This window comes from Pollachius pollachius, assembly GCF_949987615.1.
Source record: "Pollachius pollachius genome assembly, chromosome: 7".
Classification (NCBI taxonomy): Eukaryota; Metazoa; Chordata; class Actinopteri; order Gadiformes; family Gadidae; genus Pollachius; species Pollachius pollachius.
The window spans coordinates 21,412,315-21,425,062 of NC_136940.1; the positions used below are offsets into that span (position 1 = coordinate 21,412,315).

Below are 12,748 nucleotides of genomic sequence, written 5' to 3' on the forward strand. Positions count from 1 at the left end.
AGTGTAGGAAATGGCTGACAAAATGGCGACTGGAGTCACCTGACTTCAGAATTATACGAGGTTCTCCCGAGAATGAATGGATTTAAAGGTACATGGACGTACACTAAAAATGCATCACTTCAGTCATTCCATAAACCGTATTGTTTTTCGAGGAAAGCTATAATAACTGTTAAAAAACACACTATTTTAAAAAAATAAAGTCGGAACCAATGCCATGCTGAGAGTTTTATTCAAGTCTCAACTAAATGATACAAATGTTTACCAATTTACATAGCACTAAAAACACTTCAGCTTTATGCGTATCACAGGTAAATGCCAAAATAGGATGCAGCTACATGGGATAAGAGTGTCTTTTCACAAATTGCGAATAAGGTTATGGTTATGTACACAGGTATCCCATATATTATGCAAATTACAGACACCAAGGGAAGTCACAGGTGTGTATTTCCACAGCATTCATTGGTTAGGTCAAAAATATATACGCAAATATCTGAAAACATGGTTATAAAAAAGAAGGTGGACAACAGTTGGAAATTTGTGGCTATGACTCGTCAATTAATTATTTCTGACCGCTTTAACAAGAAGCAAGAGCAGATCATTAAAAAAGTGTAGAGAATAACAGACTCACAGAAATATAAATGTATCACTCTCAATGTTCCAAATACACATTAAACAATAAGTCTTTAAGTGATACTCTGTTGACCTTATAAAAATGGCATCAATGTCAATGGTTGTCTAGAAGCAGACAATCATATACCAAACTAAGACAAAGTCAACGTTAGCCAATTCCCAGACGTGTCACTCACACACACCACACACACACACACACACACACACACACACACACACACACACACACACACACACACACACACGGGAGAAAAAGCAAGCAAACATGAAACAGGAAGAGCAATGATCCGGGACGGGCTGCGTGTTGTAGAAAGTAAATAAAAAGTTTCAGAAACGGGAGGATTTTGCAACACTGCCACAACATTTTAACACCCTAGTGAGCATTTGTCTTTGCTGTGGTGAACAACAAACCTAGGTTTGAGAGCAGGAGAACCTTCTAATCGTTGACATATTTAAGTACAAAAATGTCCCCAGACGTCAAGAGCAGCTCCACGGGTAGGAAATGCTGGGGCATGTGTTACAATGCGCTGTTGGCCAAGGGGAACCTAGTGACGTCAAACTAAAAAAAGGCTACAATCTTTAAGCACTTGGTCCATGGGAGCCTTCCTCCTTCAGCTCTCCACAGCAGACGCTTCTGTCTCTGCTGGTACTACTGGGTCCAACTCATCATGTGCGTTCAACTCTTGCTCCATGGGGCTGTCAGGGCTAGACCTTAGAAAAGGTAACAACCACAGATACATTTCAATGACCGATAAATATCCTAGATACATATAAGTTGTGTATGCCAGTTGTGCTGATTTTCGTCCAGGATAAATAAATAAATAAAAGCAGCAAAATGCGACCCATATACGACAGTTATGCTGAAAACAGCCATCCTGCATTTGAGATATCCTACTTATTTTCATCATAGGGACCTACATCAATTTTGTCAGTAGCGAAATGCCGATGCAAAACCTGATAGATAAGCGTCTGTTGTCGTTTTGCAACTACAACTACTGGCCTATATGACCGTTTGTCTGACATTGCAATACATATATTAAAATATACATTATAAGAAAGAAAAATGTGATTGATTGTATTCAACTAAAAGTGAATTCAATGCACAACGTGAACACAAAAGTATGATTATCTGTTCATATCGGTATATGGCCTTCATCTTAGGAACATTGGCTCTGATATGAAACTGGAAGGTACCTTTTGGGGCTGGAAGCCGTGTGCTGGTCATTCTCCTCCTGGCCGAGGGACTTTGGTTTCTCCTCCTCAACATCCTCCTCCTGCTGCTGCTTTTGTTCAGATTCCCCATTCATCGGAGTGGAGTCTACAAGAAAAGACACGTTTTGTATTGCCCAATGTATGAAATAGATTTTGCTTTACCGCAAGGGTACCAAACTGACGGTTTACTGAACAAATGCTTTCAAATGAAACCCTTACCTGTGTTTTGTGAGCCTTTCCCATTATCCTGTGACTCCTTGTCATCTGACTTAGGTTTGGTTGGCAACTCTCCCTTCACCACGAACCGGAGTTTTAATTTGTTGTAGACCTCACTGGCCTTTTCCATTACTGCATTGCTTGCTTTGTAACGGCGGATCTATTCATTCAAAAAACAGATTAATATTAATAAAGAAGATTATTTTGATAGTGACCAAAAGCTAATGTTAAAAAAATAAAACATGAATTACTCAAATCAATCTTTGCAGCATTTCTTTATCCATGTACTTCAAGGATATTATTGTTTAAGAAAACTTTACAAAACTAAAAATTTTGTTTGTTTTATACTCTCAATTTGTGTTTTGTGGATGGTTGTTACAGAACACTAATTTAAAATAATCGTTTTAATAATAAACGAGCAAACCCCTTTTAAAACCGAATTACCCCTAAACAAAATTGAAAAAATGAAAAAAAATGTAAAGTTGTGGTTACATACATACTAATAATCCAGATACAAACCTTATGGATAATAGTTGAGTCACAGTTTTGAGATGAGGTTAAAGATGACCCACCTTTTTAAGTGTCGCAATAACATCAGCATTCTTATGCAGGATTTGGCTGGTGACTGGCACCGCTTCAAGCTCTACCAAGGCCTGTAGACACCGCTCTATGTCCTACAAATGACAGGAAATTAAACAACATACGTACTTAATAAGTACTTAAATAATAGATTGATTCTAAATGGCTAGGTACTTCGTTTTTCCACACTGTGTAAAAGGGCAAGAGGAGTTGCTTACTGGGTTGTCAACTTTCAGTGCAAACTTGATATCTGTGTGCAGTTTCTGTAGCTTTTCTTCTGGTGTTGGCTCTGTAAATGCACATGATAAACAAGCCATTGCATAAACGGTTTATTTATTTCAAGAATGAATATCGAAAGACAGAGAGAAGAAAGTCTGCGGCCTCTGGAAGTTACAGTTGCCATTTTGCGAGTCCCTGGTTTCAAACTTAACCTTTTTTCTTCTCTACTTTCTTCTCTGGAGGCCTCTCTGGTTTGCGTCTGGGTTTTTCTGGCTTGGCCCTGGGTGAAGAAGGAACTCTGGTGACCTTTGTGCATACATCTTTAACGGTGGTAACCCTAATAAGGTTTAAGGGACGATAAAGTTTGTCTGCCACAAGTTGTACTCACCTTGCCCTGGACTTCTCTTCTGACCGCTGAGGTTTCTTCTCCTTTACCTCCTTGTCTTTCCTCTCTTTGCCGTCCTTCTTAGCCTTGGACTTCTTCTGGCTTTCTGACCGCTTGGCAGACTTTTTCACCTGGGTTGTGAATAGAGAACAGTTTAAGAGCAACTCTGCATCAAAAGATACCGTTGGCTATAAAATCTGTAACTCGGTGGTTCCGTTCACAGAATGAGCACAGATCGATGGTTGATTAAATGTTGCAGAAGGGCAGAGATCTCTGGCATTTAAATGTCAAAGGAGCAAAGAACCGGCACCTACTTTAATTAGAGCAACAACTAGAATCCCAACCAAGTACGCCTTGAAAATTATTATACGATATCTCTATTATACCATAATTAAAGTTCTCATTCAAGAGAATTATCAAAAAAGTATATAGATCTTATGAATCTTGAAAACCCCACACAGAATGTATAAAGAATCTCTCAAAGCTACTATTATATATAATGTCAAAGGTAGCAATTACAAAAAAAATAAAAAATAAAAATCCCATTGAAATACTTAATTCAATTTCAATAACAACTTAAATTTGCAACCCAGAATATGGCTTCTTTGTTTTCTTTTGCACGTGGGCGTACATCTCTGTCCGACCTCATCGCTCATTAGAGGCCAGCGGTGGCCTCGTCGTACATATCATACACAGTTCCATGTTCCCTGGGGGCTGTACTGCACCTCTGCCGGCCCGGGCGAGTCCGAGTCGGAGGGCGCGGGGATGGGGGGCGGCGGGGGCTTCTTGGACTTCTTCAGCGGGCTGTCGTCCACGCCCTCGTCCGAGCTGCTGCCGCTGTCGCTCGCCTTCTTGCTCTTCTCCTTCTTCCTCTGCTCGTCCTCCTCCTTCTCCCGCTCGCGGATCCGGCGGAGCTCCTCCGCCTCCTCCTTCTTCCGGCGCTCCTCCAGCTCCCGCCGGCGCTCCTCGTCCCGCTTCTTCCACTCGCTGATGCGGTCCGGCTCGCTGTCGCTGTGCAGAGGAGTGGAGGAGGGGCACCGGAACCAATGAGTACAGGGACGGCACTCGGAAGCATCAGGACCGGTAAGTGATAATAACCCATTCAATTCAGCCGAGGCCGGACATTTAAAAACAGAAATATGGGAACAGTCAACCGGTCAACAATGTCCCATTGATCGGAAAAATCGATTGGCTTGTAAAGCTCTTTAAAGATTGCGGCCCCCCCTGAATAGGTCAGAGAGTTAGAGTGGATAAAATGCTCTCTGTTGTGCCACTGGATCAAGTAAGGCTACTTGATCCAGTGGCACAAAACAGCCGGAGGGCACACATGACACACATCTCTCCCTCACCTGTCGCTGTCGTCAGACGACGTAGCCGCTCGCTTTGCTGCCGTGGGTTTGGCTTTGGGCTTCCTGGCCCGGGGCTTAGCTGGGGGCTTGTCTGCTGCTGAGCACCAGGGAAAACACGGGAAAGGTTGGAACACAAAATCACACATTGAAGTTCCTTGCATAAGTTTCATGTTCTATTCTGTTTGCATCTATGACCATGTTGTTAATGTGGTAAGCTTTTCACATTCTCGCACCTACACGAGTGCGAGACATAGAGCATCGACAAATGATATGCACATTGACCTTTGGACTAATTACAATCTGGTCCAATGATGTAATTAAAGATGCCGGGGTCCCCTCTTTAATCCTGAAACCTGACCTTTCTTGCGGCTCTGGGGTCCCTTTCGCGGGGGAGGATCGGAGTCGGAGTCAGACTTGGAGCCAGACTGGGACTCCGACCCAGACACGGCAGGCCGGGGCTTGTCATCTTCCGACTCGCTGTTAGCCTCCTTCTTCTCCGACTGAGATCCTGAGTCTGAGTCTGAGTTAGATGAGGCCTTCTGCAGCCAACCCGGAGACCATGGAGAGATGGGCAGGGGTTGAGTACACAACACTGTTATGAGACCAATTGTTTGTCGTCCTTCTTTGAGAAAAGCTCACCTTCTTTTTCCCTCGACCAGGAGCAGCTTTCTTTCCTACCCGTCCGGCCGTTTTCTTTTCTGGTGTAAAGTCCTACAGGGCATGCATACTGGGTCAATACTCAAAGAAAACTAGACAGTATAACGATTTAAGTACATATAAAGTAAGTGCGCGCGCGTGCGTGCGTGCGTTCACCTGGTCACTGTTCTTCCCAGATTCAGAGTCTGAAGGGGAGGGCTCGGGCTCTGAGGGGGATCCACTCTCCTCTGCCACGTCCCGGTCACTGGAAGAACCCCGGGCCTTTTTTGGAGGTGGGGGGCGCTGTAGAGGGAGACACCCACCATGGGGTGGGATTTGACATTTTCAAGGGTTTTGTTGAGGGTTTTTGTTATTCGAGGACCCCCCCAAATTAACTGATCCCACAATAACCTTAGTAGCAGGAGGCTTTCTCTTCACAGCAGGAGCTGGCCTCCCCCTGTCTTCACTTCCAGAGTCAGAGTCCACTTCGCTCCCTGACTCCACTTTCTGGGGAACCGCTGCTTCTTTATCATCATCGTCATCTTCTTCATCATCACTTCCTCCACCACCACCACCTCCTCCTCCTCCCCCACCTCCACCTCCATCGTTGCCTTCACTGTCAGACGAGCTAGCTGGCTGCAAAGGAACAAATCATTTGGATTAAATAAAAAGAGGAAAGCATTTGATTACTCTGGCATTCTCTCTGCGCCTTTAATCATTGTTATGTTTTATTTAAATACGGTTATACTACCCCAATTATCAGAGCCATCCGAAAAAACTGCAATTATACATTAATTTACATAGGATGTAGGATTTCTGATTGACTTACTGCAGGTGGGGCACTGTAAGAGGCATGTGGATTGTTCTGGATTTCCCATAAGCCTTCATTGAATCCTTTCCTTTTATTTGGCTTCCCATAGCGCTCTTTGCACTTTTCATATGCAAAAAGATCCTTCGCTGCAAGGAAGGCACTATGGAACAATGAAGGAAGAGATAATGAGACAAATTGATGATTGCACAAGAGCATGTGCTTATAATTATGGGAGAGTTGTTAAATAAGACCGGCAGGACAAGTGCAGACTATAGCAGCTCATTAAGTGGATATTATACATTGTATTTACTTATTTGGCATTGTTTTTCAAACAAAAGGTTCATATTGTGATGTATCTAGAATCCAATAATTACAAGGAGATTGAGGTTGAATTGAGGTATTGAACATTAAGTCATAATGGCGCATACCAGTTATATTAGAGTACCTTCCATGATTATAAGAATATATTCTTACACTTCATTATTGAACACCATCAAATAGTATGCAATAGAAAGTTGATCATTGTAACTGGTTAGTGATCACGCTGTACTCACGTTTCATGTGTACCAAAGAAGAATATGGGAATTTTATTTGGTGGTGGTTTTACTGCACCATCTGCCACATCTTCAATCTGTGAAAATTCAAGAATTAGACAACACAGATATAATTCTTAATTGGATTTGGTCTTCACGGTCTTAGCTGCATCCTACTTACTATTCATATTCATGATATTTTAAGCAGTGGGGCCATCCCAATCACAACAAACTATGTTTTATGTATAGTGGACCAAGGATAAATACTGATAATATATTACCTTAAACGTGACATTTGGCATATGAATGCACATGAATGCACAAGCGACCCTTCATTTTCAAAGTAATATTAGCTTGCAAATGCACATTTGTGTTTAGATAAGGCCAAGTGCATCTTCTCCAAATAAGGGTAATGACACGCATAGTACTTAAACAAAGTGCAACATATTATCACCTAATTGACGAGGGTCATGTTGCGATATACATGGCAGACATTCCCAGCAATACTCATAGAACCTTCCCCAGCGTCCCAAGCACAAGATCTTCATCGTCCGCCCACCCCTTCACCACTCCGGGTTGCTGCTGTACTTGCTTACCCTGGCTGGCCAATGGGGGTACCCCTTCATTTTAGCGAAGACCAGATCTCCGGGTTGGAAATTGTGTGGCATCCTCTTATTCCTCTTTGCAGCCTTTAAAAGCTTGGATATTTATATGCGTTTCTATGTCTTTCTGGATTGATGTTTTCAGGCCGACACGAAACCTGTAAACGATGATGTTAGCTTACAAGCTAACGCTACGCTGTACGGACGTTACCGCGAGATGTACTAGCAGCCGCGCGAACACAGCGGTGAGGATTTTTAGCTTTTCCGGTAAACTGTGACCTTGGTCTTCAAAATAAATGGCCCCCAAAAAAATAATTCACTGTTGATAGTTTTGTCACCGGGTGTGTTTAATTTCATCTGTTTTGTTACAAGCATACCAATATTTGACCAACATAAGCTCACTTGCAACTAATGACATTAAATTGCAGCAGCATCAGCATTCGAGTTTGTGACGTTACTCCATACATGGAAACTTGAAATGTCAAATGAAGTTAAACTAAATTATGCACTACGTTATTTGCATTAATCCATACAAGTATGTATGTACCCAGTATAGCATATATTATACCAGTATCTAGTTAAACGTAAGCAATTTAAGCAAATTAAGCTGAAGCAAAATGTTGTTTATAACCAGATACTAATCTTGCTCATTACTTTGAGCAAGATTGAAGACAACTCAGTTCAATAAATTGTTTTCCATGTGCATTAACAACCAAATAATCAGTGACAAAGAATTTATTTGAAGGAAATGCATTTCACTTGCTTAATTTAGAATGCCTGGAGCAACACAATATGCATCATCACATGGGTGTTGTCATTTATTGAACAATCGTGCACAAAAAATTATGCACATATAATTATTAATACAGAAACTGAATGAAAACGTTGTTTATCAAACTTTTCGGCTAAACTTGTATTTATATTTGCACAACCAGGTTAACCAAGAGGTGTTTTCTGTTTGACAAATTATACCAAAGAAAAGACATATCAACTAGAAAATAAATCAACAGTAAATACCGTTAATAGGCAAACGAGTTAAAAAAAAAAATCCAAATTGGAATTTCAAAATAAAAGTCAACAACCGCTGCTCCTTTTCATTTGGTCCAGCTGACTTTTGGGATATCATAATGCTCAGTCAAATTGTCCAGATGGCGATTAAAGTCCTGAAAGAGAAAAACAAACCGCTATGAATGTTTATCCATTTTGTTTGTACCATTGTTACAAAATAACAATGTTATCATTGAAAGAAGGCAGGTGTATTCTAGTCTTACCTCAACTCGATGTTTATGTGTTTTGCATGCCTTGTTTAGAATCCTTTCCATTTGCTGAAAAGAAAGATAAGTTAGGAAAAATAGGTTAAAAGGTACACTTCAGAACTACTATTAATGCCTGTGTATTTTGAAATATTCCTCAACCACATTCATAGTTCAATATTTTCTATATGCATGAAAAATAATAAAAGTATTCAAAAAATGAATTACGGAGTAATTTGTCGAGCAATTCCAATTGGTTTCAGACTTGCCAATATTTTTCGTAATCATTGATCATTAAAAGGCAGTGCAAGTAATAATTTGTTTAAAAAAATTGCTCTTTATTCAGACAACCATCACTTATTAGAGTGTTTGCTCAGAATCATGAGTCTCTAAGGCCCTCCATTCTGCAGTAAACACAGAACGCATTTTATGGTATCCCGCACCCATGTCATCCAATCAGGAGAGAGAACTCCATCAATAGGCGGTCCTCTCTTCAAAGGCAGGCAGTAGGAATTCACTGTTGACGGACAATCACAGAACAAGCGAAGCTACCTTTTCAAGCGACGCCCAGCAATGGCTTAGAATAACAAACCCACCAAATGAAAAGAAACGACGAAAGAAAAATAGGAGAAGAAAAGTGGCATAAAAAAGAGTCTCGCAAGACCAGCTTGCATGTGCTGACGTCGGGAGGAGAGAGCGGAGTGCTAACTTCAAAATACCGACAGGAAGTTAGCCAAACTACCACATCGCCTACAGTGCCTTTAACACACACTTTATTGGACTTAATGAGTCACATATTCATCTAGTGTTCTTACAATCTGCAGATCTTTGATAGAGTTTAAAATGAGCTTACAAAGCTAAAGTTGGTCATTGCATTTGTGAAATGCATGAATCTCTGTTGCATTACATTACTGACCCTTTTAAAACAAAAAAGACAGAAGTTTAATGATTGTTATTTGTAAATTAAATATGTCCACCATTAAGTTTATGTTCATCCAAATTCTTAACAATAATAGTTGCTGCCAATAACATCAGGATTGTCCAGCTTTAATAAGATGCCCAGCAAATCCTGAATCGACCACTTACCCTCTTCTCTTGAGTTTTATCGAAGGCAATTTGAGCTGGTGTTCTTTTGTCAACATATCCTTTCTGGGTCTCCCCCCCTTCGTCATACTGATTCGTCAAAGTCTGCTCCTCCAGGCGTTTTTTCTTTTCTTTATCCTTCTTCTTCTTCCTGGAAAACATAGCTATGGTTATTAAGACAGTGGAGCACACGCTCCTTCTCTCGATCCCTCGTGATGAATACTAGTGGTAGATTAAAAGCATCGACCAGGAATCGAATAGTCCCACAGTATATCCTGGTCAAACTAGCTTTATACAACTGACTGTTTTTGATCAATACAAAATATAAAGTTATACAATAGGTCATGTGTCTATATTGACCAGCACGTATGTCCGAGAAGCTGCTTTCTCTATTTTACATGACAATTGTCTGATCCCTCCCAGGAATTTCTAGATGGAGGTCTGGAGGACAATGTCTGGTAGGCCTTGTTCTTCTTATGCAGCCGAGGGCTAACTTTTAGGGCTAACACCCTTTGATAATTCAGGGCATGGCTGGTTCGTTAGGGACTGTCTTCATATTTGTATGGAGTCAAGTTCTGATGCCAATGCGTCGGGGACAAACCCGACATAGTTGTTTACGAGCGCAGTACTTCAAGCGTGGCACACTCCCATGGATAACACCAACAATACGTTTGTTTCCGACATGTATTGTACTAGAATTATCCCAAAGCAATACTTTAATTGTTCGTTTGTCTAAATAAATATTAATCGGACGACGTATACTAACATTAAACAGGATGAAGCTTAGCATTAACGTTACCTCCGAGGAGCTAGCGATGTTACATCACAGGGTAGACAAACTCGCTAACTATTAAGCAAATTCTCTTTCGAAATACATGTGGTTGTAAAATAAATTGTGCTTACTTTTTCCCTTTAGAAATATCTCCCAACCCTTTAAATTTCAGGGATCCTTTCTGAACGGCGGCGTATTCATCAGACATTGTTGGAGAAGCTAAAGCCAGGCCACCGCTTTTCTTCTGCTTTGTTTTTTTTGAAGATGTCAGAATTGGCGATGGTCGCCCTCTATCGGATATGAGCACAACCAACACAGGGCATGTTAATGTTGTGACGAGCCGGAGACGGGATCATGCATTGCATCCGGTCTCTGTTCCTATTAGCTGTGTACGGCGGTTGACAGTCCCTTGAGCGAGAAGATTAAGAGAATTACAAGAATGGCAACAACTAAGAGAGAATAAAAATGGTGTTTGTGGGACTAGTTTTACAAAGGAATGTCCGAACATGTAAGGGATCGGATGAAACGGATATCCCTCTATTGAAACTCCCTCTCTTTCGCCCCGCAACACTTAACTGAAAGTCCCGCCCTCTATCTCGCCAATAACGCAGATATCCAGCATACCGTTCCAAGCATTCTGTAGGCGGACGAGAACGCCTTGGAACGAGGTTATGTTGTGAACGTTAGAGAGTGACGTAAACTGTGCAGAGGTACAAGATGTCAGTTTGCACATATTTGGGAAAATAAAAGGTAAAACAAATGCAATTGTTATAGTCAGTATGCAACCATAAACTGTAAAAAGTATGGACGTAGCGTCCGTGACATGGTTGATTGCGGAGTGCGCCTCCCGTCCAGCAGGGGGCGGTAATGATAATGACAACAATGTTCAAGCTCACGTAGAATAGTAGACCGGAAGCAAAAACGAATGAATGTCAAACAAATGCATGGTGTCCTCCTATGTTTTTAAATACGCTTAAAAATGTCAGGGTACAGTTTGTTTAGGACCGCTTTGTTAGCTAAATGTTTTCCAACCCACCTAAAAACGGGGCTTTGTAGTAATAATGTTGTTCACCGAATCCCTGTTTGCGGTTATGCGAAAAAAGTTGGTAAGAGATTACATATATTCATGCCTTTACCCGTGACGAATGTACAGGTCTTTTACAATGCACTTCAATTAGATAATGTGCAGTGATAACACATTTCTCATACATGTTCACCTGAACACCGATGATGTACGGTACAGCGCTTATCTACATCGACGGATTTATTCATAATCGTCCAGGGTCAATTAAATTAGCCTGCAAGTCTTGCTTTTCGTGAAATGTACATTTATATTTTCTTCGGCTTTAGACATATATCTCAAATAACGGGATACCACCAACATGCACTATCTACTGGGATTCTTGGAATAACTTGCCTGCATCTTACTGTGATGTATTACTTTGTAGTCTGCTGAACAGGAAACCATTAGAATAGACTACAACTGTATCTTAGTGTCATGTGCCATTGATAATGGTTAATGTATTGTACCTCTCCTTTCAGCGGCCAAAGGGAAAGGCAAAGGCATGGTGAAAGAGGAACTGAAAGGTCCTGAAGTGTGTAAGGATACTGAAAGGCTCACAACACATGCTGTTGGCGTCAACATCTTTAAGCAGGGAGAAGACCCTAAACTGAAGTCTCCCGAGGAATACCCAGAGTGGTAGTTTAACATTTCTTTTAAGCCATTTTCCCATTTTAGCTATACAAGAATGAGATGAGAAATCAAGAATGTTAACTACAAATCCAAAGGCATGTCTCAATACCAAACAGCAAATCACTGCTTGGCCCAGTATTTACTTTGTATTTAGGAAAATGGGAGAGATACACACATTACCTCAACACCAATATAATTTGCAGATTATTATTGCTATTATTAATTTGCAAATGATTAAGTGTACTGTATATATGTGATGTGACTTGTTTGATGTTCTTCATATGTTATTATTTTTGTCTGTCATAGGTTATACCAGATAAAACTTGGACCGGTGACGAATTTACACGATCGGGAACCAGACAGTTGGGAATATTGGAAACGTCTGAGAAAAGAAAGCATTTTGCGCCATAACAGATTGCATAAAGGAAAGAAGTTATAAGTTTCTGTCCTATGACTTATACCTTGTAATTGTTTTCTGCTAGACTTCAGAAGATACACATTTCACTCATTGTTCCAACCAAGTAGAATTCGGATACAATTACTTTGTTATTTTGTTCTTTGTTCTTCTTTTTTTTTTGTTTTTTGCAAAGCCTCTTTTCCCCCACCCCCCTCTCAAACATAATTATGTATTGGATATAAGATACGAGAGTTGACTTTTGATTGACTTATAAAAATAAATTCTGTGACTGATACTCCAATTTTGTGACTGAAAATGTGTGCCCAACCCACGCGTCCGCTGTGGGTTTGTGGTTAGTGTACTTTGTGCAGAAATGCT

The 12,748-nt window shown here is 40.8% G+C and overlaps 3 protein-coding genes across 5 annotated transcripts; 1 reads left to right on the forward strand and 2 right to left on the reverse strand.

Annotated features, from left to right (window-relative positions):
• Window positions 1–212: 212 nt before the first annotated feature.
• Window positions 213–7,372, reverse strand: hdgfl2 (HDGF like 2). Of its 3 annotated transcripts, none has more exons than XM_079740437.1 (16): window positions 7,167–7,372; window positions 6,592–6,668; window positions 6,056–6,197; window positions 5,638–5,862; window positions 5,404–5,529; window positions 5,230–5,301; window positions 4,949–5,126; window positions 4,591–4,687; window positions 3,967–4,252; window positions 3,245–3,372; window positions 3,069–3,136; window positions 2,856–2,926; window positions 2,631–2,732; window positions 2,062–2,218; window positions 1,825–1,948; window positions 213–1,341 (listed from the first exon to the last, which is right to left on the reverse strand). In XM_079740437.1, the coding sequence occupies exons 1-16, from the start codon at window positions 7,236–7,238 to the stop codon at window positions 1,242–1,244; spliced, it is 2,025 nt and encodes a 674-aa protein (XP_079596563.1). In that variant the 5' UTR covers window positions 7,239–7,372; the 3' UTR covers window positions 213–1,241. The 3 variants fall into 3 exon arrangements, with proteins under 3 accessions (XP_079596563.1, XP_079596562.1, XP_079596561.1); XM_079740436.1 differs by having other exon boundaries at window positions 4,591–4,684; window positions 4,949–5,129; XM_079740435.1 differs by having other exon boundaries at window positions 4,949–5,129.
• Window positions 7,373–7,515: 143 nt separating this feature from the next.
• On the reverse strand, window positions 7,516–10,532 carry fam32a (family with sequence similarity 32 member A). The gene is made up of 4 exons (XM_079739401.1): window positions 10,412–10,532; window positions 9,512–9,659; window positions 8,444–8,497; window positions 7,516–8,335 (listed from the first exon to the last, which is right to left on the reverse strand). Exons 1-4 carry the CDS (start codon window positions 10,486–10,488, stop codon window positions 8,267–8,269), a joined length of 348 nt encoding a protein of 115 aa, XP_079595527.1. The 5' UTR covers window positions 10,489–10,532; the 3' UTR covers window positions 7,516–8,266.
• A 685-nt stretch (window positions 10,533–11,217) lies between these two features.
• On the forward strand, window positions 11,218–12,665 carry mrpl54 (mitochondrial ribosomal protein L54). The gene is made up of 3 exons (XM_079740484.1): window positions 11,218–11,386; window positions 11,823–11,979; window positions 12,280–12,665. The coding sequence occupies exons 1-3, from the start codon at window positions 11,260–11,262 to the stop codon at window positions 12,410–12,412; spliced, it is 417 nt and encodes a 138-aa protein (XP_079596610.1). The 5' UTR covers window positions 11,218–11,259; the 3' UTR covers window positions 12,413–12,665.
• The last annotated feature ends 83 nt before the right edge of the window (window positions 12,666–12,748 follow it).

Bases quoted from the DNA above. Each gene is read 5' to 3' on its own strand.
- hdgfl2 (XM_079740435.1), bottom strand. From the start codon at position 7,238: ATGCCACACAATTTCCAACCCGGAGATCTGGTCTTCGCTAAAATGAAG. The intron at 6,198-6,591 runs GTGAGTACAGCG...ATTGTTCCATAG, and splicing joins TTCTTTGGTACACATGAAAC to TGCCTTCCTTGCAGCGAAGG. The intron at 2,927-3,068 runs GTTAAGTTTGAA...GTGCATTTACAG, and splicing joins GAAAGTAGAGAAGAAAAAAG to AGCCAACACCAGAAGAAAAG.
- fam32a (XM_079739401.1), bottom strand. From the start codon at position 10,488: ATGTCTGATGAATACGCCGCCGTTCAGAAAGGATCCCTGAAATTTAAA. The intron at 9,660-10,411 runs GTAAGCACAATT...TATGTTTTCCAG, and splicing joins GATATTTCTAAAGGGAAAAA to GAAGAAGAAGAAGGATAAAG. The intron at 8,336-8,443 runs GTAAGACTAGAA...TTTCTCTTTCAG, and splicing joins CACATAAACATCGAGTTGAG to GACTTTAATCGCCATCTGGA.
- mrpl54 (XM_079740484.1), top strand. From the start codon at position 11,260: ATGTCAGGGTACAGTTTGTTTAGGACCGCTTTGTTAGCTAAATGTTTT. The intron at 11,387-11,822 runs GTAAGAGATTAC...CTCTCCTTTCAG, and splicing joins CGGTTATGCGAAAAAAGTTG to CGGCCAAAGGGAAAGGCAAA. The intron at 11,980-12,279 runs GTAGTTTAACAT...TGTCTGTCATAG, and splicing joins CCCGAGGAATACCCAGAGTG to GTTATACCAGATAAAACTTG.